General features: G+C 37.2%; 1 protein-coding gene across 1 annotated transcript in view; it reads left to right on the top strand.

The window, feature by feature from the left end:
• Positions 1-26,916, top strand: part of LOC126481445 (serine/threonine-protein kinase Genghis Khan) — a 382,862-nt gene that overhangs the window by 184,821 nt on the left and 171,125 nt on the right. Inside the window, exons 14-18 of the mRNA XM_050105210.1 lie at positions 816-965; positions 3,093-3,217; positions 3,356-3,464; positions 12,553-12,701; positions 15,757-15,863. Coding sequence (XP_049961167.1) covers positions 816-965; positions 3,093-3,217; positions 3,356-3,464; positions 12,553-12,701; positions 15,757-15,863 — 640 coding nt within the window. The remainder of the gene's footprint in view (positions 1-815; positions 966-3,092; positions 3,218-3,355; positions 3,465-12,552; positions 12,702-15,756; positions 15,864-26,916) is intronic.

Genomic DNA, 26,916 nt, shown 5'->3' with positions numbered 1-26,916 from the left:
TCAGTATTAAAGTGTTTCAAAAATTGTGATAATACTAACGATGTTCAGAAATTAATTTGGTGCTGTAACTGAAACAGAATCAAATTGTTTGGTTTACCCCTCAGAAAATTTCATTTTAGCCCTCAGGGGGTTATTACCCTCCGATTGGGAATCACTGACTTAAACAGATGTAAAAGTGATTTACACCAGGAAAGAGGAGCCAGAAGCAGAAGCAAAGGGAAAAGCTATAGACTAAAACAAAGTTAAAATGGAGACATCTGCAAGGAAAGCAGGTGTTGTGTGTCACTTTCTTTCTCACACATTGATGTCTTTCCTTGTAAGACATAACTCATTATAATAGAAGTTGATCAACCTTTCTGATGTGGACACTTGATTTTAATCATTTTGTTACCTTAAAAGTGAATGTAGATTATCCTTTTGTAATAGCAAACTGCTTCCCATACATAATGCTTTCCTTAAGTGGTAGAAAGGGAATGGGTGTCAGTCAAAGTTCCTTCAGGATATTTGCTGCACTGTTAATTTTCAGCAGCTACTACATAAGCAAAGGATCAAAGTAAAGCCTCACTGCTGGAAAAGTGAATTTGAATATTTGAGAAAAGGATTAATTTATTGAACACATTTTTTTAAAGTTTGGAATGCCATTGCAAGCTTTTATCTCCACCTTTATTCTTCAAGCTAAAATCTTGTGGGCAGTTTCTAATTTATGAAGACTGAATGCACTTAAATAAGATGTAAATATATTCTTCAGTCATAACTAGATTTACAATAACACAATTCTGATACTTACTTACTTAAATATGACATTTTTTGATCAGGTACAAGCTGTTAAGGAGAAATTGGATGCCACGAGACTTGAAGATTTGACTGACAGTGAGGAGACAATTGCAGAGCTCAAGAGGCGTCATGAACGTGAAAGACTGATGTTATTGGAAGACAACAAGAAGTTGATGATGGACTTGGACACAGTCAGTTTAGCTCATATGTTAAGGAAATACTTGAAAGTAGAATATGTTAGATTATGCTGAGTAATCTTGATCTTAGTTTAACGTTATCAAATTTGTATGTTGTAGGCTTTTAGTTCAATTTACCTTCTGTATTTGATAAGATTAATTTATTACAATATTGAAAAGCTAAGGTTCTATGCAGGCAGTTGATACAGGAAAGATCATCACTCACCGTGTAGTTGAGACATTGGCTGCTAGAAAAGCACTTAAAGAGGACTGAACTTGCAGCTAAGATTTTGGTTATTGTCTTCTGTTAGATGATTCATCCTTCAGAGCTACCACAGTTGGACCATAGTGCTGGGACAATTTTCTGCATTTTGATGTGTATTTTTTGTTTCTCTGTCAGCTCTGAAGGAGGAATCATCTAACAGCTCCACTAGCTCGTTTTTGTAATATGCCTGTCTTCTGCTCACTGACTCAGCTGTACAGTGACAGCATATCCCCCTATTACGTAAAAAGTTAAATTGTGAGATAATAAAATTTTCCCCATTTGTCTATGAAGTTTTAAAACACAAAAGACATGTTTTGACTCTCATAGTTCTTTCTCAAAATACTCTTTTTTAGTTCAGTAATTTGGCTGTCTGAATTTGTATATATGTGTTAGCCACGCATTGTTTCCTTCACTGCAAGCTTGGTGCAATGAATACTATTTTGTTCTATATGGAAAAAGGCCTTCCTTCTTATCTGTATATTTAAACTTGAGTTGTGTGAATTGTTTTGATATTTGCACTGCTTCTAATTAGCAATATGTTTGAAATGATTGAGTTATTGTCTTTGTATGTGTCTACCATTAATTTTCCTAAATATGTATAACTCTGTTGTGGGAGTATTGAAAAATGTTGAATGAAATACAGACAGTGGAATAAATAAAGATAGCCACTTGATACATAGGTATTCAGCTCCATGATGGTGGTGGTAGAAATACTTATGATGTTAAATTATTGGCTACTGTATTCAGTGAATTCTTCGTAACAGTAGCTGAAAGCAGGGAGAGAAAATGGACCATCAAAAGTGATCCAGCAGTGTGGCCAAGTCAACTGTTAAAGAGAGATCACAAATATCATTATCCCACTAACAACTAGTATCTCAACTCTTCTAAGTGTGATGGGATTTCAAACAAAGTACTGAATGAAACCTTCTGCTGACTTGGTAGCGTCCCCTTTGATGTGTGTTTGCAATCAGTCAGTGAATTCAGGCATATTTCCTGAAAGATTGAAGTATGCAATTATAACACTTCTTTGTAGATATTAAAGTATGCAAGTGGCTTCTAATTAGGTCTGTCTCTCTCCTTCCTATGTTCTCCAAAACTTGTGAGACAGTGGGTAATATCAGCAAATTCTGTCAATAACATTTTAATGACGGCTCAGTTGGGTTTCACAACTAAGACCCTACAGGGAATTCTGTTCTGGTAGAAACAAACAAGAAAAAAATTCTTTGTATCATTTTCTGAGACCATGCCATGGCCTTTGACTGTATATGTCACAAAATTCTAGTTGGGGAACTAAAAAGTTGTGGATGGGAGTCTCCCTTATCTTTTAGAAAAGAGAGGCACTTATTAAAATATTGTGGGTTGTTAGATTGTGATCAAATAAATCTCTTGGAAAAACCAAAAATTTCGTCCCCATGTGCAGAGGCAGTCTTCAAGGGGGTTTTAGCTTTCATGTGTCATTAGGAAAATGAATTGTTGCATTTTGTTATTTCATGTTCATAATGTGTGCTTGTGTGTCCTGTCTTTACTAGAGCTTCTGAGTGGCTTTTTCCTCTCTCTGTTTACACACGATGCTTGCGAATAGCTGCCCTCCATGTTTGTAGTTTGCATCAGTCATAAAGGAATTGGGATTCTAATAGCTCATGATGTTCAGTATTACAAGCTAAGGAAAGAGGAGCAGTAGTTAAGGTACTTGGTTCTCATTCCAGATAAGTAGTGAAGACTGTTTAGTAAGATGTGCTCAACGAGATGAAGGTACTACATTTTGTAGTCTACAGAACATGTTTGTTGTATAACATTTATTTACAGAATTATTCATAAAATTATTAATTCCATTTTGCTGGGTTATATGCCAACTGTCAGTTTATTGTAATTTGCAGCTAACTGAGAGTGTAAGTCGAATACAGAATGAAAGAAGGCAACTTGAAGAAGAATACGAAGAACTGAGAAGCAAGAAAGATGCTATTGCTCAATGGGAAGCACAGATTAGTGAAATAATCCAGTGGTGAGAACATTGTTTTATTTCTGTCAGTAGTTGAGTTTTATCTCTATCAGTAGTTGAATAATAACTGTACAACCCTTGTTCATATTTTACCTTAAGACAATGTCCATGAGAGAGAGACTGATCATTTTCCACCTCTAGGGTAAGTGATGAAAAGGATGCAAGGGGCTATTTACAAGCATTGGCAACAAAGATGACTGAAGAGCTTGAGTTCCTCAAACATGCTGGAGTGTCCAGTGCAGCCACTGCTGTAAGTACCATTACAACCATGAACCAACTCCTGATTTTGAGCAATATTGTATGACATTGCTGGTTTTAATAAGCTTTTTGGTCTTGCAATATCATTGTTTTGTGTTTAAGAGAGATTTTATCTAAACCGTGAGTTTATATTTTGTTTGCCATTAGAATTTACTGTTAGCTGACTCCTTTTTTGGCTGTGACAGAATGTAGGCTAGATTGGCAGACTTTGAGTAAATTTGTTCTAACTCAAATTGCTCCTCTGTGCCACACTCCCCCACTGAAGAAAAATGAGAAGCAACATTTTGTTTCAGTTGATCAAGATTCAGGAATCTGGTTGTATAGTCTTTATTGATTTCATGATAAAAACTTTATCCTTATTTGTTTTGGAATATATACTTTTTGGTGATATGCCCCTGACTTCTTAAAATTTCTTAATCTTCTCTGTTAGATAATGGATGCGTGGTGAACATTAGTTCTGGGTGATGTGCCAGAAACATCAGGTTTTATTCATGCTTATTTCAAAACAAACTTTCCGTGGATGAAAATCTTCATATGGAATAGTTTTAGAGAATTTCATGCCATAATGGTACTGATGAATTACAGAAATGCCCCTCAGAAGTTTTGTTGTAAATGCTGGAGTAGATGAGGGTAGTTGATTAGTGCTGTGCATATATTTGCTGATGTACACTGCCCGACAAAAGAATTGAAGCACCCAGAAGACATGATTGGATGTCAATGTAATTACATACACATACAAGCTATTGGTGGTTATGTAAATTATGAGAGTTGAAATTCTCTGAGACAGGTAGAAGAGCCACCAGAGTGCATTAATACTATTCATGTTAAGTGTTGTTAGTAGCCTAGGTGGGGTATATAAGGGGTGTGAACAGCTTCAGATGTTGAGTGATCACTGATCACTGTAGAGGACACTGGCGTGCTACATATTCTTGTGAGATAGCGTTATCAGCTCCTGACTGAGTATGAAAGGGCTCTCATTGTTGGTCCTCATTATATCAGCTGGTCATACCAAGCAGTGTCCAGAATTAAGGGGCATTCAGATGTGACAGTGACCTGATATTGGACGGCAAGGAAACATAAGAAGGATGCATACTTGTGAACATTCCTGTCAACCACATCTGAACACCACAACACCAAGCACTTGTTAACCCCTTCACATTTGCACCTTCCATCCATGAACAAGTAATCAACTTGCTGCAACATTGTTTGGAGTCTATCAGCCGCTGGACTAAGGAATTACTATTCCACACAGAGACTACCCCTAACACCACAATACAAACAGCTGTGTTTGGGGTGGTGCCATGACCAGGAGGCATGGTCTGCTGATGAATGATTAACATCACCTACCCTCTAAAAACCTATGAAATTTAGTTTCATTTAGTCTTCCCTGCTGAGTGATTCACTTTCTTTGTCAGGCAATGTATTTGTTTTCAAAGCACTTGTATCTACATTTGCATTATTACCTTTCGGAGAAAATATTTAACTGTCTCTGTTTAGTAATGCAAGAAATTATTGTTAACAGAATAAAAGGATTTTGCAAAGGAGCAGAGGCAGTTAGTTGTGATCTGAGCGAAGATTGTACAATTATGCAAGAGCAAAAAAGTGAAGGTTATTGACTGATGGAACTAAATAAGGCGAAGCTCTTTAAATGAGTGAATGAACAAATGAATGTCATCTAGACACACCAGTTTTAATCGTAAGTCCATTTGGAGGAATACTAAGTGCCGGAAGGTATTTCAGCAGGAGTATGTGGAACCATATTCTTCCAGGGGATGGACTATTTTCTGAACTGGTAAATGTAGAATAAGAATAAGCAAGGAATCCCAATTTGATTGATAGTAGACAAAGTGTGGCAAAAAAAGGAAATGTAAAAGAAAAACACTAATGGATGTAGTGTAAAAAGTAAGTGATTGTAGCATTAATATTTAATGAGATACAGGTGGCAGTTGTAGAAGCTTAAAAGATGGGATTTGAGAAACTGTTTTACTAGGCGCACTTGAGAATTTAGGAACGTAATTGTGAACAAACATACTTAGTCAAAAAGTGGTGCTGGCATAGTTAGTTTATACAAGTATTGTATCAAGAATATTAACTGAAACAAAAGGTGCAAAGAAGTAGGTTCCAGTGATAAAATTATTTCCAAGGCTGAGAGATCAGGAGTAAAGCAGCCGATGGCATGATGGGCCATTACAACAGTAGTGTTCAAACAGAGAAACACAGGAAGACCACCATGTGTCCAGAAAATAAGTATGGTGTAGGAGAGAAAATGGACAAAGAATGTGTTAGAGTTATAAATATGAAAAAATGCAGGAACAAAGATAGGGCAAAACCAAACATAGGGCTGCAGAATAGCCATGTGAACAGAAAACTACTAATGATATTCCAGAATGGAAAAAATGAACAAAACTGATGAAAGACAACAATTACCTGTGAGTTATTGGTTTGTTGCACATGGACTCACATAACTGTGTAGGGATGTAATTGGCCTTAGAGCTGTTGCTCTTTTTCTAATCAGTGCACACACACAGCTACAGAAATGCACTCAACCTTTCACTTCTATGGGTAAAGAATATTGCATAATTTCCTACAATGTGTCACTATGCTTAGATACCTGGTACAGTGTGAACTACAGTTGTTATTTCATTTTGTTGAAATACCTTTTAAGTCTTGTTTGTACCACTTTTCAGAAGCTTTCGTTCTCTGAACAAATTTTCAGACAGGTAAATAGATTGCAAAACTACTGAAGACAGCCCTAATATGGAAGGGGGTTGCAAAACTACTGAGGATAATCCTAATACGGTGTCGTAGCAGGCGGAGAGGTGATACTCCGACGTGGCGCGTCCCAGGTGGCGGATAGGGGGGTCCTCACCGGTTTACCGGCGGACTTGAGCGAAATAAAATAGCTCTCGCGGACCAAACACTAAACAACCTCTACGGCTAACAACCGTAGTTGTAACTCGGAGCTTGCTCCATACAAGGTTGACTACCTTTGAAAGTCAAACATGGAAGGAAATCTTTCAAGGAATAATCCACCGCTTGGCAATAACCAAGGAAGACTGCACTCGGGTACGGTGGGCAGTCACCTGAAAGATAACTTGGATGAGTCGGAGCATCTGAAAATACCCAAAACGGACAGACGACCAAAACTCAAGACAGGACAAATAAACTACATTGCGACACACAATATAAATTCCCTCGTACAACCAGGCAAACTCAAAATTCTGACGGATGAAATGGATCGCAAGGGGATTCTCATAACCGGACTTCAAGAAATGAGAAATACTGATCAGGAGCCGATAGAATCGCAAGGATATAGGATTTATAAGGGAATACCAGGGAAAAGAGTCATGAAACAGTGTCCACAATTTGGAACAGGATTCGTGGTGAGTCTGAAAATAATAGAGTCTATAATAGAATTTAAAGCACAATCTCCCAGACTCTCAACATTAACTCTAAAAGCTGCAAATAAAATGTACACAATAATAAATGCCCATGCCCCGACAAATGATAAAAATAATAAAAAAGAACACAGAGAAGAGGTAGAAAAATTTTGGGAGCTCTTAGATCAAACGACGAATAACATTAATAAAAATCACATCAAAATTTTAATTGGAGACTTCAATGCACAGTTAGGAAGGGAAAAGAGATATAGAGACATAATAGGGTAATGGACAGCACAAAGAAGAACAAACAAAAATGGCATAAGACTAGTGGAATTTTGCAGAAACCATGACATTATCTCAAAGTTGACGTATTTTAAGAGAAGACCAAGTAAACTAAAAACTTGGAAACATCCAGACTGGAAAAAAGGAGAATGGCAACTGGACCATGTCTGCATGGATAAGAATTACCACAAGGAAATTTACAATGTGAAAGTACCGAGAGGGACAGATACCGGATCAGATCATTACATGATAAAAATTAAAATTAAATTAACCCCATTAGCAAAGAAAAAATCCCACCAGAAGAAGAAGAGAACCTATGACCCTCATAAACTGATACAAAATGAGGATTATGAAGCACAAACCAGGGATATAAAAATAACAGATGATCTGGAAGAAATAATTCCCAAATTGAAACAAATAGCTGAACAAGTTGCCCCTATAAATCCAAGGAAAAAACACCAGTGGTGGAACGATGAATGTGATGAAGCAGTGTTGGATCGACACCAAGTCTGGTTAAGGCATCAAAATGAAAAAACAGAAAAATCATATTTGGAACTCACAAAACAAAGGAAGACAACACAAAAAATAATAAAGAGAGTTAAACGTCAGTACCAAAAAGATATACTTCTAATGATAGAAACAAATAGTGAAAAAACAAACTCAAGAGACTATTACAAAATATTTGGCAGACAATTACAAAGATATGATCCTCCAACATTAATGTTAAAAGATAAAGATAATAACCTAGCCCATAGCAATAGTAAAAATACAGAAATTCTAGCAGAAACATTTAACAAGTTACTAAATTGTGAAGATCCCCCAGAACTTCTTCAGATAAACACAGAAACCCCAATTAAAACACCAGCAGAAAATATAAATCCACCTACAATTAATGAGGTCTACAGAGCTTTGAAAGAACTCAAAAACTACAAAGCAAGTGGAGAAGATCAAACGTTTGCTGAACTTTGGAAATATGCAGCAGAACCAGCAAAGATAGCATTACACCAATGCATAGTAAAAATCTGGAATGAAGAGAAATTACCAGAAAATTGGACTACTGCTATAATACATCCATTACATAAGAAAGGAGAAAAATCAAATCCAGACAACTATAGAGGAATTTCCCTTTTGGACTGCATGTATAAGATCATGTCAAGAATACTATACAACCGCTGTAAAGATCAATTAGAACTGGAACTGCGAGAATATCAAGGAGGGTTTAGATCCTGGAGAAGCTGCCCAGAACAGATAATCACCTTGAAGTTAGTTATGGATGTCTACAAAAGAAGGCAAAAACAACTAGTCATAACCTTTGTAGATTTCAAAAAGGCGTATGATTGCATCCATAGATCTTCAATGATGAAAATATTAAGGAATTTTGGACTTCATCCTAAATTAATAAAAATGATACAGTTAACCTTAACAACCACCAAATCCAAAGTAAAATTTAGAGGAGAAATATCTGCACCATTTACGATTAAAACAGGGTTTGAGACAGGGAGATTGTTTATCACCATTGCTATTCAATTGTGCTCTTGAATATGTAATGAGAGAATGGTACAAGGAAAATCCTATGAATATTAAAATTGGAACTAAGAAAGATAAAATAAATCTAAATTGCTTGGGATTTGCTCATGACCTAGCATTACTAGCTAATAATATTCAGGAAGCCACGAAACAAATAACAAGCTTACAAAATATAGCACAAAAATTAGGACTCCAGATATCATTTGAAAAGACTGAAATAATGGTGACGGATCCACTTGTAATAGATCACATCACAGTGAACAATAGGGAAATTAAAGTAGTGAAACAATTTAAATACCTGGGTGAAATTATAACACATAAATTGGACGAGAAACCTGCATGGCGAGCAAGAACTAATAAAATGATAAAAGCTCAAAAACTAACATGGTCTACGTACAATAAAAAATGTCTATCAATTAAAACAAAATTAAAACATTACAAGACGGTGGTTCAACCAGAGGTTACATACGGAAGTGAAACTCTTTTTAAAGTCACCCAGAAAAACAGAATTGACAAAATTTTAAAAGTAGAGAGAAGAATTGCTAGAACATGCATAAATAAGAAATATCAAAAAGCTGGGCAATGGCGGATAGTTCCAAATGAAGTGGTATACAGAGAACTGGAGCCCATCACTGATACTATACGAAAGAAAAGGATCTCTTTTTGTGGTCACATTCTGAGGACACCAGAAACCAGATTATCAAGGAAAATTATTGAGAAACTCAGGAATTTGAAACAACAAGGAGGATGGCTTAAGGAAATAAGAGAGGAAATGGAAGAACTGGAAATAACTCTGGATGATTTGCAGAACAAAACGCCAAATTTAAAGAAGTTGAGGGACACAGAAATAAGATTTAAACCAAAAATTGACAAACGACATACAATGAAAAGGGTATTTACAGATAAGGAACGACGAAAAGCATCAGAACGAATGAAGAGATACTGGGCCACTCGGAAGGGGAAAATACCAAAGAAGAGGACCAGAAATGATTGACTGAAGTGGTCCAATGAGGCCGTAAAAGCAGAAGAAGAAGAAGATAGGAGGGGGTGGAGGATTATGGAGGAAAGAAAAACAACTCACTAGTATCTTGAATAAAACAGGCCTTGATGCATCACGTTGAGCCAAAGACAAAAAGGCAGTCACTGGAGTTGCACCACCTACAATCACCAAAAAAGAAGAAATTCAAGGCAACTCCATCTGCTGTCAAAGTTATGATGGCAATCTTTGCAGATAGTGATGGTATCAATCTCGTGCATATTTTTCCAAAAGGGTCAACCATTAATTCAGAGACATGTATAAAGACTTTAAATAAGGTCAAAAATCATTTCCAATGTTTTCAGTGTTATAAGAATCCAAAAGAAATCTTACTCTCATATGACAGTGTGCACCCACATACAAGTTTTTTTTTTTTTTTCCTCCATATTCTTAGCATAAGCATGATGTTCTTAAACAGTTTATTCCTGATTTTTTTGTTTTAAGTGGCTCTAAAAGTTTTACATTAAATTAGCACTTCCTGTAATTCAATAAGCACTGGTGAACAAATCAAATATGTAGCCATAATACATATTTTGTTCAGATTTCCAGTTTGAAGGCTGAAAAACGTACTGTCAAGTAGGGTCAGTACAGTGAACCATTTTCATCTGAGCTACTTGATATCACTGTTTTAGGAGATGTTAGATTTAAAGTCTATTGATTTTGACTGTTACCACCCAGAGAGCCCTTAATTTGTTCACTCATTTTGTTTGACTACAAACAAGAGAAATTGCGTAATTGTATGCACTGAATTCATATCCTATAGCTTTGACATTCTTGATACAGATGAGGAAGGTATTGCAAATTAAGATGTGCTGGATACATTCTTATCTTTGTCTAGTTACGATCAGTGGCTTCCAAGTAATGCCAAGTCCAGAAGACAGTTGATGAGCTGTGTTGGTAATGTAACTGATGACGTTGTTCACCTATGTTATATTTATTACACTGAAAAGTAAATAAAGCTATGTACAAGACCACAATTCTTTTCTAGGCAGGGTCCTATTGAAGGTAGTATTCCTACAACCTCTGAAGTGACTTAGCCATTTATAAGGGAACCTGCAGTTTAATGTGGACTCTGAATAATGGTGCAGAGGTGAAAGACGTAGTAGGTGGCAGAAAAAAATCCTAGGACCAACTGGGGATCGAACTCTAGACAGACCATTAGAATTGAGGTCATATTTCTGTATTGAGCATTAAAATTGTTTGTCGAATGTAAAGCTCCCTGAGCTGAAATATACGAAGAAAATGTTATGGTAGTCTACAGTACAAATAATAAATTATTATCTGGCATTTGCAGAGACGAGTAATCCCTTTATCCACTAATAGAGTATACGTGAATATTTTTTTTTTATTTGTGTGTTTGTTTGAATAATTATCTAGATAGAATTTATTTCACTTTTTAAAAAATAATTTCCATCTCCAGCTCGCCTCCTTGCTCTTCATTTTGCTGACGACCATACAATGAAATACACTGAGTTGCCACAGTAGTATCATGAAGAGTTCTGGAGGAGCAAAGTCCATAATGATATTTGTTGCTCATAACAAAATCAGTTCGACATTTTCTTGTGTGCTCTTCCTTCTTATCTAAATTTCTAGTTTGGATACTGTACAGTTAGTCAAAGATCTCAACAAGATCCCAACAAAGGTAAAGTAGTAAGTTGTAATCCCTATAAATTCAAAACAAATTTTTAAAAAATAGAAAAAAGGAAAAACTTATTTAAACATCTAAATTCAGGGGTTGAAGTTTTGTGTTAGTTGCATAAGATAAATCAATGTTCACTGTAAACAGGTTTTTATTATTGTAGCCTGTAGATAACTTACGTTCTGTGACACATGTTTATGTGATCATGTAAAATTAAACAAGCCGGCTTTCTTTTGAAACTAGTTACTGTCAGTACTGTGTTTGTAAATTGCTCTCTTGGGCACTCTTGATTTTTTTTCCGCTTCCACGGTCCTGAAGGTTCGCTTTTATATAGGAAATGATTGACTCAGTGAATGAAATAGAGGAAATTCAAGTTGTAAATGCTCCAAACTGAGAATTGAACCGTTAATGTAGCCATGTCTTCTCACACAGTATACACTTTTTCTGCAGAATTTTATCAATGCAAGTTTCAAAATAAAAGTGCTTTTTTTTCTTTTGTGTGGTACAGATGAAAGTTGTTGATGCAGTTCCCTCAGTGCACATTAGGTTGCTTCCTGACATATTTCAATGTAATGTACCACAAAACAAAGCAAAAGTTACATCCTAATAATGCTATAAATACTGCAGTTTGAATGCAGTGATATCAGCTGCAACTAGTGCAGTGCTTGCTGCCTGAAGGCTATGTGCAATTTATTCACACAATTGTTGATATTCGCTGCAATCCATTCGTTATTTGCTGTGTCTGCTGGTTCTCTTGCTTTCTCTGAAACTCATTCTTTCTTCCTTTCTTTCATTTTCATATCATCCCATTACTTTTTGTTATTAAATTACTCTGTTCTTTCTTACATTATTATTGAACCCCAATTTCTGAGCCAGTTCTCACATAATACCATTTCTCTCTCGCATAAGATGCATGCTGTTGGGTTACAAATGTCAGGTATTTATTTTCATCTCCTGTTTCTAATTTCAGTATCATTGTCTAATTGTCTGTCTTTCTTCTTAATATCTGAGGGAAAGATCCACTTGTCCATAATTCTGTATTTACTGACCATTATATCTATTTTAGATTGTATTATTATAATTTTTCCATATTGATTCTGTAGTTATTGTCACATCATACTTTCTCTGCTACTTGATTATGGATGTGTTGATTGTAATGAGTGTTCAGGAAATATATTACTGTATGAAGATAATCAAAGACATGTTGTTCCAGGATAAAAACTGGCGCAATCGGCGAAGTCAAAAACTTGATAAGATGGAACTTCTTAATCTTCAGAGCAGTTTACAATCTGAAATTCAGGCCAAACAGGCTATTAGTGAAGAGTTAACAAAGACTCGATCTGAGCTCATTGCAGCTCAAAAGTAAGTTTTTTGCATTTATATATATTTTCCCCAAGTATTTTTTACCATCTGCTTTTTCGGCTTGTGCATTAAACCCCTCCCACCACCACCACCACCACGACACACACACACACACACACACACACACACACACACACAGAGAGAGAGAGAGAGAGAGAGAGAGAGAGAGAGAGAGAGAGAGAGAGAGAGAGAGAAAGCAGATATTTATGCATTAATGTTTTGTACTGAAATGATTTACTGATTGATGGTACCATTGGTATTGTAGGATTACTTGTCTATTTTTTAGTCTTTCTTCTAAAATAGATTGAACAGATTTGTTATGGACACCCATACGGATTATGTGTTACGTTTTGCACACTATTTTTACAATTCCCTTGCAGTTTTATCTAATTTGTTCAAGGGGTATTTGTAAATTTGCTTGGAGTCGGGATTAAAAGCACTCTGTACTGTTTTCTTGTCATGTCATTTAATTGGTAGTTTAAACAGTGCTCTGATTTTTATATCCGTGTTTTATTTCAAACCTCCATAGCAGCAATTCTTTAATACATCTTTTTCATTAGAATACAATAATAAATTCTATGAAAAGTAGCCTACCCCATGGCTTCATGTATGCATTCAACACATATATTGGACATGCATCCTCCCCCACCCTCTCTGTGTCCACCTCTTCTTCCATCTGCCAACCCACCTAATCCTCCCACCTTCATCTATGTGTCTACTTCTCCCCACTATCTCTGTCTCTTCATCTCCTCCTCACCCTCTCTTTGTTCATTCCCTCCACCCTTCTTTCTCTGATCATATCTTCCTACCCTCCCTCCTCTCTCTCCCTGTCCGCTACCCATCTATACCTTCCATAGGCCTCGTGCATCTCCCCCTTTTCCCCTGCCTCTGTCAATTTCCTCCTCCCCCCTCTCGGTCCTTTTCCCCCTCCCCATCACTCTGTCCATTTCCTTCTCTATCCGTTCTGCATAACCCCAGGCATGCTCATTGGCATGTGTAGTACCTGAAATATGGTTCAATAAAGAAGGCAGACACTAATCCTACAATACTTCTGTCATGCAGGGGAGGCTACACATCAAGGACTTGAAAATCATTTATTTGCCACTGATGTACAGGCTGGCAAGCAGAGCAGATCAATAAAACAGGCAGATATTATTTCCAAAACTATTCACCTGTCAAATAGGGCAGCCTACATGTCAGTGCTCAGAAAATTGTTTCTTGCCATTTAGGCTCACATGCTAAGCAGGTTGATTTGGTAGGCCGATACAGTGCCCACACAATTTATCTGTTGTGCAGGGCAGTCTTACGGCAGCGGCTGAAAAAAACATATTTTTGCGTGTTATCTCCGAGCCTATTGGAACTAGGATATTAAAAAAACCCACAGTGCTAATACTCATTAGGTCTGCAGTTCTTGTGCAAAATTGGGTTGAAATTGTCCCTGGGTTTGGGAAGTCGCGGACATATACTCTCTGATTTATATGAGAAATGTGCTCATAAAATAATGGAGCTGGTGCTTTCACGGAGTAAGTAGACCTGTGCCAAAGATGAGCGACCAATAGTGGAATGCAGCATCTCTGGTTTCTGTAGACAGATCAATGTGGCCATGGCCTTTGTTTGTGTTACATCTTTTTTATCCGGAAAATTGATAAGAGAAATAATAGAGCAACAAATTGTGTTTTACAAATATAAGTGTACATCAAAGACTTTTTATCGCATATGTGGGTTTTTGAGTGGTTCACACATTTCAAAGATAGCTGAGAAGACACTGAAGATGACTCGTGGCCAGGATGCCCTTCACCATCAAAAACACGTGAAAGTATTGAAAAAGTAAGTAACTGATTTGATCTGACTATCATTTGAGTATTCACTCAATTGCTGAAACTGTAGGAATTGGGGAAGAATGCATAAGGCAAATTTTACATAACCAGTTTAACGTGATAAAGATGTGTGTGAAACAGGTGCCGAAAATTGCAGTGATCAAACAAAAAGAAGCTCCTGAAAACGTTTGTATTGACACTTTGAAGACCACTGAAAATGATACTACTTTCTTGAAAAGAATGGAAACATATAGCAAATCTTGATTGTGCACTTATGATCCAGAAATCAAGCAGCAGTCCGTACATGGGAAGGACTCAACTTCACTGAGAGCGAAAAAAGGCTCGAAAGAGCAAAGCAATATTCAAAGTGAATCTTCACTAGATTCCTGAAGGGTTAATCAATATTACTACCTAAATGGGCTTGCTCAGCTCCATGAGAAAATATGAAAAAATGACTCAAATTGTGGGAGAAATAGTCAATGCACTGGCTCGTACCACATTGTCTATTAACAGATTTCAAGGAAAGTACTGTATCCCAGTGTTACACCACCCACCTTATTCCCCTGACCTAATGCCGCATGACTTTTATCTATTCTTAAAGGTCAAATGTGTATTAAAAGGAACAAGATTTCAATCTGCTGAAGGAGTGAAAGAAAAAAGCAGTATGCATCATTGAGGAGCCTACAGAGGAAGAGTTTCAGCACTGTTTCCATCAATGGAAGATTTGCATGGTGCATTTTAGGGATAGAGGATGGGTATATATTGAGAGGTACAATGAGTAAATGTATGTTTTTAAAATAGTGTTTCAGAGTGGTAGTCCCATTATTTTATAGTATTATATACTTGCATACAGTATAACAGATGATTGCTGGTGATTTCTTAATAAATATTAGTTGGTATAAATATATATATATATTCACTGTACAGTATCCTTCTTTTTTGTTGTAATATTATATCTAGGATGATGATATTTATTTTGGACAGTGAATCCGCCGGCCGGTTCTAGGTGCTACATTCTGGAACCGCGCGACTGCTACGGTCGCAGGTTCGAATCCTGCCTTGGGCATGGATGTGTGTGATGTCCTTAGGTTAGTTAGGTTTAAGTAGTTCTAAGTTATAGGGGACTGATGACCACAGTAAGTCCCTTAGTGCTCAGAGCCATTTGACAGTAAATCTGCACCACTTTTTTTACACCTAAATGGAATTCATTATGCTCAGCATCACTTTAATTGTTACAGGGAGTTGAGAGATTTGCGTCAGAGGTATGATACGTTGTCTCATGAGGTAAAGAGGAAAGAAATTCAAATCAAAGAACTTCAGTCAAGATTAGAATCTGGTGAACCATGTAAGTCTTTAATTGTTATTTCCACATATATCACCGTAGAATTACAGTATATAATGTTACAGCTGCAAGTGGTGTGACAGTTATACTATTGTTTTATCTGGGTATGTATCACAATTTTCCCAAACTTCAGATATTGACATAGCATTCATCGGCATGATACGACACATCCAACAACGACGCGTGCTTACACCTTTCCAACACTTTTCAGTCTGAACATTGGAAATCTTAAGGATACACAACTGGAATTTGCAAGGTACATTCAACTTTTCCAGCTGTTGCATTAACATATTCCACTCTCCCCTGCTTTTGTTTTCGCACTTTCTTAGGCTTTTTCCACTTTTACCAATCAAACGTCAGCTACTTCACCTACATTAGTGAAATAATGTTCTTCTGCTAACACAGTTTTAAAATGAATAATAAGTTTTACCTGTAGGTCAGACATTACTGAGCTCTAAGATTTGCACAATAAGAAGTTACAACTTTTAACATATACAGTAAATAATTTTAATTTTTTATGTGCTTTCTTTAGTTATGATTTGTAGGAATTTAAAGTGTGTGAAACTCAGGTTGTGATATCTATTGTCCAGCTCACATATGTAGTTTGTATCTCTATCATATTTTTACCAGTGTCTGATATACATACAAAAAATGTTAGTTATGAAATGTTACATACCCCTCATTGTTCAGAGACATAGTTTCCTCCTCAGATACAACATTTCATCAGGTGGTGCATTAATTTCTTGTGTGTTTCTGTTGATTTCTGAGCAGTACTTCTCTAGCTTTCGACATGTGGTTCTTTTATCTGGGTTCTGAAGAAGGGTCTGCTGACCCTGAGAACTTAACATTTGCATGTTCCTGTTAGTGAGGCATAAATTTTACAACATTCAGTGAATATGAACATTTTTCTTCATGAATTTAATTGAGTTTTAGTTGTAGATACTGAAGGAAAATTTGTGACCGGCTTTTGTCCTGCTAAGCAGTATCTACTTCTTTGTTGTTCTCATTATTTGACTAAATACATCCAATGTCTGATGTAGTTGTTTGTATTCAGGTTACATTTTGAGAGAATTTCAATTTGCCGAGTTGAAAAGCATAACCATTAGTTATGTTACCTTGTGTGGAAAGTATAGTTCTTTTGGACTAATTATGCAGGATTTTTTGTGCAATATGTAAGCAAGGTAACTCTCCCATCTGTGGCTGTGTTGTCATTTATATAATACAGTAATGTTCGTGATAATTGCAACACACAGTAGTAATGGTATAAATCACTCCAAAATTGGAGGTGGTGTAGAACAGTGGAACTGTAATAACTGATTAATGGTTGCAGAGAGATGGCTTCCACATAGGCCCAGCAGCACCCTCTGTTGTGTTACCAGACAGGTCAGTGTTAACACAGCACTTAGAGAGTGCAGAGCTGTCACATCAAGTAGAAATGTGCAAGGAAGTGCTGATATGCCTTATCAATGTCAAAAGACATAATATCAGCATGTGAGTGAGTCCAAACAGGACAGAATGATTGGTCTCGGAGATTGTCGTATGGCAACATTGCTGATTGTATAGCGCATGTTACTAAAACATTGATGCATGTGTGGAACCAATGGATATAAGAGGATCATATACACAAGGTGGTGCTTGGACCACACAGTGTGAGATGACCACCATCTCGTACGCATGACCATAACCAACAGAACAGCTTTGTCTGTAATGTTTGCTCGACCTTGGAGCACTACAACGGACATTGACCCGAAACCACCATCTCCTTAGATGGCATCACAGTCACTGGAGTGCTGAGTGGCAGTATGTAGTGTTTTCAGATGAGTCCCTTTTCAACTTGACCTACTGGATGGCAGCATACATGATAGACACTACCAGGTTGGATGCTGTTGGGCAGACTGCATTGTTGAGTGGCATAGCAGGTAAATGTCAAATGTGGTACTCTGGGCACCTTTGACTTGAACGTGCAATCCTACCTCCTACATATTGAGGGCAATTGGAACATCATCAGCTACTTCAGGGAGGCATTAGAGCCTGAAGCACTGTGGCCTGGTGCCCCCCCCCCCCCCCCCCTCCCGCCCTGCAGGCAGCTCCAAATGCCATATTTCAGCAGGTCAGTGCCTGGTCACATGGGGGCAAGCAATTTGTATGACTTCTTTAGAGATCAATGTATGCCACTGCTATCCCGGCCTGACATTGCTCATCAGAGCTGTTTGCGATATGGTTGATTGGCAACTTATTCATTCTGACACTCCTGCAATCACTGTCCATGCTTTATAAATGTGCAGTGTGTCCCCCAGAAGCATGCCCATGCCATGACACCTGGAGCCTCTTACTATAGCTTGTGGTGGCTTCACACCTTACTGAATTTTCATGGTCGAAGTTCATGTAGAGTTCTGTAATTCTAATCATTTGTGTATTCTCATTTTCCTAATCTGTGGAAAAAATTTCATTGTAATCCCATGTCTCCTTGGTGGTACAGTTTTTAGAAACAATAATGTAATGCAGTACATGCTGACATAAACACGGCACAAGAGAACTAAGACAAAAGAATCCCTGCAAATTGCCTGTTACATACGTGTATTGTTCCAGTCACAATTTTCCTGTTGTTGATGTATACACAGGAAAATGCAGGCATTAAACAGTCATCATTTCTCCTAGTTTTATCTAAATCAGTTGAAATAAATTCAAAAGAAGTGGAATCAGTATGTTATATACAGCAATAGCATTAGATGACTTATACAGTTTCACAACTTTTCGTAAATAAAATTGTGTGTTCCTTGTGTAACATAAAAGGATGGTTTGACAAGTATAGTAAATTGCCACTAAATAATGGGACATATTTGTTGTGTCTTTGTGGTTGGTAAGCTTCATTATTCCAAGGACTGTACAAAGAATTTCAACAACGTACAGAGTACAGTTCATTGTTGACATCCGTCTGAATTGGTCAGTGTGTAAACTGTAATTGACAGTGGAGAAAACCAAGATTCGTGCTGTTAACTAAACGTTTTCATTTGAAGCATTGGATTGCCACAGAAATCAAAACAGGATTGGATTAAGGTCACACAGACTGTGCACCGTCATTGAAGACAATTTACTTTTGTTGTTGTTGTTGTTGTTGTTGTTGTGGTCTTCAGTCCTGTGACTGGTTTGATGCAGCTCTCCATGCTACTCTATCCTGTGCAAGCTTCTTCATCTCTCAGTACCTACTGCAGCATACATCCTTCTGAATTTGCTTAGTGTATTCATGTCTTGGTTTCCCTCTACGATTTTTACCCTCCACGCTGCCCTCCAGTACTAAATTGGTGATCCCTTGATGCCTCAGAACATGTCCTAGCAATCGATCCCTTCTTCTGGTCAAGTTGTGCCACAAACTTCTCTTCTCCCCAATCCTATTCAATACTTCCTCATTAGTTATGTGATCTACCCATCTAATCTTCAGCATTCTTCTGTAGCACCACATTTCGAAAGCTTCTATTCTCTTCTTGTCCAAACTATTTATCGTCCATGTTTCACTTCCATACTTGGCTACACTCCTTACAAATACTTTCAGAAATGACTTCCTGACACTTAAATCTATACTCGATGTTAACAAATTTCTCTTCTTCAGAAACGCTTTCCTTGCCATTGACAGTCTACATTTTATATCCTCTCTACTTCGACCATCATCAGTTATTTTGCTCCCCAAATAGCAAAGCTCCTTTACTACTTTAAGTGTCTCATTTCCTAATCTAATTTCCTCAGCATCACCCGACTTAATTCGGCTACATTCCATTATCCTCGTTTTGCTTTTGTTGATGTTCATCTTATACCCTCCTTTCAAGACACTGTTCATTCCGTTCAACTGCTCTTCCAAGTCCTTTGCTGTCTCTGACAGAATTACAATGTCATTGGCGAACCTCAAAGTTTTTATTTCTTCTCCATGGATTTTAATACCTACTCCGAATTTTTCTTTTGTTTCCTTTACTCCTTGCTCAATATACAGATTGAATAACATCGGGGATAGGCTACAACCCTGTCTCACTCCCTTCCCAACCACTGCTTTCCTTTCATGTCCCTCGACACTCATATAACTGCCATCTGGTTTCTGTACAAATTGTAAATAGCCTTTCACTCCCTGTATTTTACCTCTGCCACCTTCAGAATTTGAAAGAGAGTATTCCAGTCAACATTGTCAAAAGCTTTCTCTAAGTCTACAAATGCTAGAAACATAGGTTTTCCTTTCCTTAATCTTTCCTCTAAGATAAGTCGTAGGGTCAGTATTGCCTCACGTGTTCCAACATTTCTGCAGAATCCAAACTGATCTTCCCCGAGGTCGGCTTCTACCATTTTTTCCATTCGTCTGTAAAGAATTCGAATTAGTATTTTGCAGCTGTGACTTATTAAACTAATGGTTCGGTAATTTTCACATCTGTCAACACCTGCTTTCTTTGGGATTGGAATTATTATGTTCTTCTTGAAGTCTGAGGGAATTTCGCCTGTCTTATACATCTTGCTCACCAGATGGTAGAGTTTTGTCAGGACTGGCTCTCCCAAGGCCTGCAGTAGTTCTAATGGAATGTTGTCTACTCCTGGAGCCTTGTTTCGACTTAGGTCTTTCAGTGCTCTGTAAAACTCTTCATGCAGTATCATATCTCCCATTTCATCTTCATCTACATCCTCTTCCATTTCCATGATATTGTCCTCAAGAACATTTCCCTTGTATAGACCCTCTATATACTCCTTCCACCTTTCTGCTTTCCTTTCTTTGCATAGAACTGGGTTTCCATCTGAGCTCTTGATATTCATGCAAGTGGTTCTCTTTTCTCCAAAGGTATCTTTAATTTTCCTGTAGGCAGTATCTATCATACACCTCGTGAGATAAGCCTTTACATCCTTACATTTGTGCTCTAGCCATCCCTGCTTAGCCATTTTGCACTTTCTGTCGATCTCATTTTTGAGACGTTTGTATTCCTTTTTGCCTGCTTCATTTACTGCATTTTTATATTTTCTCCTTTCATCAATTAAATTCAATATTTCTTCTGTTACCCAAGGATTTCTATTAGCCCTCGTCTTTTTGCCTACTTGATCCTCTGCTGCCTTCACTATTTCATTCCTCAAAGCTACCCATTCTTCTTCTACTGTATTTCTTTCCCCCATTCCTGTCAATTGTTCCCTTGTGGTCTCCATGAAACTCTGTACAACCTCTGGTTCTTTCAGTTTATCCAGGTCCCATCTCCTTATATTCCCAACTTTTTGCAGTTTCTTCAGTTTTAATCTACAGTTCATAACCAATAGATTGTGGTCAGAGTCCACATCTGCCCCTGGAAATGTCTTAAATTTAAAACCTGGTTCCTAAATCTCTGTCTTACCATTATATAATCTATCTGAAACCTTCTAGTATCTCCAGGGTTCTTCCATGTATACAACCTTCTTTCACGATTTTTGAACCAAGTGTTCGCTATGATTAAGTTATGCTCTGTGCACAATTCTACCAGGTGGCTTCCTCTTTCATTCATTACCCCCATTCCATATTCACCTACTATGTTTCCTTCTCTTTCTTTTCCTACTATCGAGTTCCAGTCACCCATGACTATTAAATTTTCGTCTCCCTTCACTATCTGAATAATCTCTTTTATCTCATCATACATTTCATCAATCTCTTCGTCATCTGCGGAACTAGTGGCATATAAACTTGTACTACTGTGATAGGCGTGGGCTTCATGTATATCTTGGCCACAATACTGCATTCACTATGCTGTTTGTAGTAGCTTACCCACATTCCTATTTTCCTATTCATTATTAAACCTACTCCTGCATGATGCCTATTTGATTTTGTATTTATAACCATGTATTCACCTGACCAGAAGTCTTGTTCCTTCTGCCATCGAACTTCACTAATTCTCACTATATCTAACTTTAACCTACCCATTTCCCTTTTTAAATTGTCTAACCTACCTGCCCGATTAAGGGATGTGACATTCCACGCTTCGATCCGTGGAACGCCAGTTTTTTTATCCTGATAACGACGACCTCCTGAGTAGTCCCCGCCTGGAGATCCGAATGGGGGACTATTTTACCTCTGGAATATTTTACCCAAGAGGACGCCATCATCATTTAATCATACAGTAAACCTGCATGCCCTCGGGAAAAATTACAGCTGTAGTTTCCCCTTGCTTTCAGCCGTTCGCAGTACCACAACAGCAAGGCCGTTTTGGTTAGTGTTACAGGGCCAGATCAGTCAATCATCCAGACTGTTACCCCTGCAACTACTGAAAAGGCTGCTGCCCCTCTCCAGGAACCACACGATTGTCTGGCCTCTCAACAGATACCCCTCCATTGTGGCTGCACCTACGGTACGGCTATCTCTGTTGTTGAGGCACGCAAGCCTCCCCACCAACGGCAAGGTCCATGGTTCATGTATTAGTGAATATAATTGTGATCAGACAGGCACCACGAAGACAAAGTACGCTCCGACAATCCATTTTAGATGACAATAAAGGAAATCATTTACAAAATTCACGATCTGGTAATGCAGGAATGCTGAATGAAAATTCATGAGATTGCTTGACTGTAGACGTCTCAACTGAGTGAGTAGAAAATATCCTGCATGGAGAATTGGCTATGGAGAAGTTGTGGGTGAGGTGGGTGCCACAGTTGCTCATTGTTGACCAAAAACACATCTGGCACAGTATTTCTGCACAATGTCTGGCAATGTTTAGTCAAAATCAACAAGACTTATTGTCCAGTATTTGAATGTTAATGAAATCTGTCTCCATCATCACACACCAGTGTCAAAAAGCATTCAGAACAATGAACAAAGGATGGTGAAAGTGCACCAAAGAAAACAAGAACAGTTGTGTCAACTGGCAAGGTGAGAGGCACTGTTTTTTGGGATTTCCAAAGAATACTCATCTTAGAATACTTGGAAAAAAGCAGTACCATTACTAGACCATATTATGCTTCATTGTTGGATCATTTGAAACTTGCGTCAGCTGAAAAAAAGGACCAAGGTTTCCACACAAAAAAGTACCCTTTTGTCATGATAACACCATTGCAAACATCAGCGATAACAATGGGCAAAGTGAATGAGATGGTTTCTCATCTACCCTGTTCACCAGACTTAGTACCAAGTTACTTCATCGTGTTTCCTAACTTGAAACTTTGTCTTGCTGGGGAGAAATTTTTCATCAAATGAGGAAGTGATAATTGCTGTCAGTGAGTGTTTTGCTAAGTTTGACAGAATCTATTTTTCCAGTGGGATGAAAAATCTTAAGGGTCATTGGAGCAAGTATTATCCCGCAGTGGAAACTGTGTCAAGAAGTAAGTTGAGTTGTTAATGGAGCAAACATTTTTTCTTGTAACTTCTTTTGACAGACTTATCAAACCACCCTCATATTGAGGCAAAGCAGAAAGTGATGATTTTATAATAAGTAAAAGATTCCGGTTTTTGACCATGATATGGAATATGGATGATGTGGCATTGTTTGCATTCAGTGTAAGATGTTAACATTCCTCTGATTATGTTTGTTGTCCTGAACATGTACATTAAATATATTAGCCAGTTTTGATAGATCCTGTGAGGGGAATTATTATTATAATTATTATTATTTTAACTATGCCTTCATCTTGCTTGGACACTCAGGGATTTCCATCGGTGTCAACCATGCACGTCTTGGAGAAAAATCTTATACTGCCAAAATCAATGTAGAACAACCAGTGAATAATAACATTACATTTTGTCACAAGTGTGTAAACAGGAAACCGATGAGGGTTCAGATCAATCTTAAAAGGGGACTGCACCTACTTGTCAACACCAATTACAGCCAGATTTATGGCTTATACAGGGCTTAGCCGTAAATGAAAGTGACGGAAGTCAAGCTTCAGAAGGCCAAGTGTTTAGAAAACTTACAGTATAACATTTTCTGTGCGAACTCATTTAAGGAGAACTCGCAATTAACATGAAAAAAATATTGGGCCAACAGGAATACATTAGTTCTTATGCGAAGTTTTATCGGTTAACACAAATTTCGGTTAAGACATATTACAAACTTTTTTCAGTTCCTAGTGTGATTAACTTTCATTTTAATGCAAACTTCTGAAGCTATAGTATTTCTAAGTGTTAATTTTTTTCCAAAGTGAATGCAAGAAATATAAATACAGAGCTAACTATCCATTTCCGACTCATTTGTGATGTATTGTTGGACTGCAGCCGCAATTATCACCTCAACAATCAGCATGTACAGTACACTTAAATAAATTCAATAATATGTGCATTAGCTATTACAAACCTATTCGATGACAGGTGTTCTTTTAGTCATAACCAAATCAAATTAGAATACTGAATAAAAATCTATGAAAGATAGCACACAAAACATGACAAAGAGGAAACGGAGAGCTCTAAATATACAAGTAAAGCTTAAGATTCTATACGAAGTGGACCATGGTACAAAGAAAACAGCAATTGTGGATCAGTTTACCTATGATAATTAATAATAATAATAATAAAAATCATTAAAGCTACTGCATCTGGTTGCAGAAACAAACCTAAACGACTTTGTAGCGCTTGGTATGAAAACATCAAGACGTTACTACTACAATGCTTCAGTCATATGCGTGCATCTGACATACCTTTAAGTGGCCCTATAATTCAGTCAAAAGCGAATGAGATTTCCAATAGGCATTGAAGACTTCAGTTGTTCTGCTGGTTCGCTGTATCAATTCCAAAATAGACATTCAATTTCACCTGTACAAATTTGTGGTGAAGCAAATAAAGTTGATGAAGAAAATGTGAATAGCTGTTTGCATGAATTCTACAGAGTGAAGGGGAAAGTATACCTTGTGTGATGTGTTCAATATGGGTGAAACTGGACTTTGTTACAAACTTTTTCCAAACTGCACCCTGGGGATAAAAGGTGATAAGTGTAATGGTGGAGCACGCAGCAAACATGTAGCTGTTGCCCTTGTATGTAATGTGGACAGCAATGAGAAGTTTCATCCCTGGATTATTGATAACTCCAGGAAGTTGTGTTGTTTTAAAAACATTAGTATGGGCACTTTACCTTGCATCTACTCTCATCATAAGAAAGCTTGGATCAATGACACATCATTTCACAAATGGCTTCTTCATTTCAACAGATGAATGGTTGCTCAAAACGGACATGTTCTTCATACATTGGACAGGTGCACTGTCCATAACATAGAGGATCTGAACCTAACCAACATAAAGTTCCAGTTTTTTCCTCCAAATGCGAAAAGCTGCCTTCAGCCCATGGACCAAGGCATCATTTGTCTCATGAAGAGAGCTTATTGCAAGCAATTTGTAAGAGCTGCAACTTGTGCAACTGAAAGCAATACCACAACCTCAAATTGGGATCTGTTTGACACAATAAAAGTCATTGCAGTGGCCTGGAACTCAGTGTTGTCACATCATATGCAGAAGTTCTTTAACATAGCCTGGAGACATAGCAACACTGAAGATTTCCATATTCTAGATGCTACTTCACCTGATGAAAGGACAGTTCTTGATAAAATGACACTTCAGCAAGACATGTGAACCCTGGAATTAGTTTTGAGGAATTAATTAGTGCAGACAACAGTGTTGCCGTATGTGCTTCTGTGGAATCTGATGTGACAAAAACTGTGACTGAGTTGCAGGGAGGGTCATCAGTAGAAAGTGAGGAGGAGGTGGTGAATAGAGATACCATTCCACCTACCAGTCAGGAGATGTGAATACAGATACCATGCCACCTACAGTCAGGAGTTGTTTACAGCCGTTGACAATTTAGAACAATTTGCTTCAATGTGCAACATCAGTGCTGGGTTTCAGACACTGTAGCTTTAATTGGTTTTGAAATTATAAGATATTGTTGTTCCTGTTAATGTCAGGTAATGCTTGAATATTTTTCCAAGAAAATAATGTAATTATGAGTACTTGTGCTTTTACTGTCTCTCTATAGTATTCTAAGTCTACAGTAATGTAAAGTGATTAATATTGCAGTGTATTACACATTACTGTACTACTATACATGTATATGTATTAAAATCTATGGTTTTCATATAAAACTTTTTTTTTAATGCTAGTTCTTGATTTTTCGGTCCCTTCGGATTTGCGTTAACAAGATTATACCATATCATTTTTGGTGTGGGACAGGCAAGGCATGAGCCATTTATGTTAGCCAAGTTTCCAGGCACAATGTAAAGATTACAGACCAGTAATCTGATGGCTATGGGGCTGAGTACATAAGCAGAAGCTTTTCATCTTTCTAATATTCAGTTTTTATGTTACTTATACACAAATAAACCAAGATAAAGTTCAGTACACTGTATTTATTAATGTTTTCATAAGTGGCGTGAAAAGAAAAGACAAAGGCAAATTTATGATTGCAAATAAATTTCCATCAAGGGATTGTACTTAACAGTGTCCACAAGGACTCTGCAAATAACACATCAAGAAGGGATTTGTAATTAAAGTGTACAGGACTTCATATTCTGTTTTGAACTTGGGGAAGACTGCATGAAAATGTATTCAGTTGTGCATCACCAGTTATCCTTGCTAATATTTCTTTTTTAATTTTGCGTTGTATATAGCCAAACAGTGCAATGAGAGAAAATCTTTTATGAATATAAACCGTGTTTGTTTTCCTATTGAATCATTAAAGTAAAAATGTGACATTAATAATGCGTGCAAGATGCCGAGAAAATCACTGCCTCCTATTTTTGTAGGATAAATATCACCTCAGTACTTGTAAATCATCCATTGTAAAATAATAAAAGTATCCAATTTTATATACAAAGTTCTCATGTATGCCTTTAATTCTCTTCAGAAAATTTATTTGCAATTCTAAATTTGTTTTTTTTTTTTTTTTTTTTCTTTCCTTTTCATGTCTTTTATGAAAATATTAATAAACACAATGTATTGAGCATTATTTTGTTTTATTTGCAGGGCAGGTAATTTAAAAATTGAAAATACAAAAAAGAAAAAAGTTTCTACTTAAGGACTGGACCCCATGACCCTAGGATTACTGTTCTGTAATCTTTCCACTGTGCCAACTGCTGCGTGGGAATTATGCTGACGTAA

The sequence above is a fragment of the Schistocerca serialis genome, chromosome 5, assembly GCF_023864345.2.
Source record: "Schistocerca serialis cubense isolate TAMUIC-IGC-003099 chromosome 5, iqSchSeri2.2, whole genome shotgun sequence".
In the NCBI taxonomy this organism is placed as follows: Eukaryota; Metazoa; Arthropoda; class Insecta; order Orthoptera; family Acrididae; genus Schistocerca; species Schistocerca serialis.
This window is presented reverse-complemented; position numbering and strand designations above follow the sequence as displayed.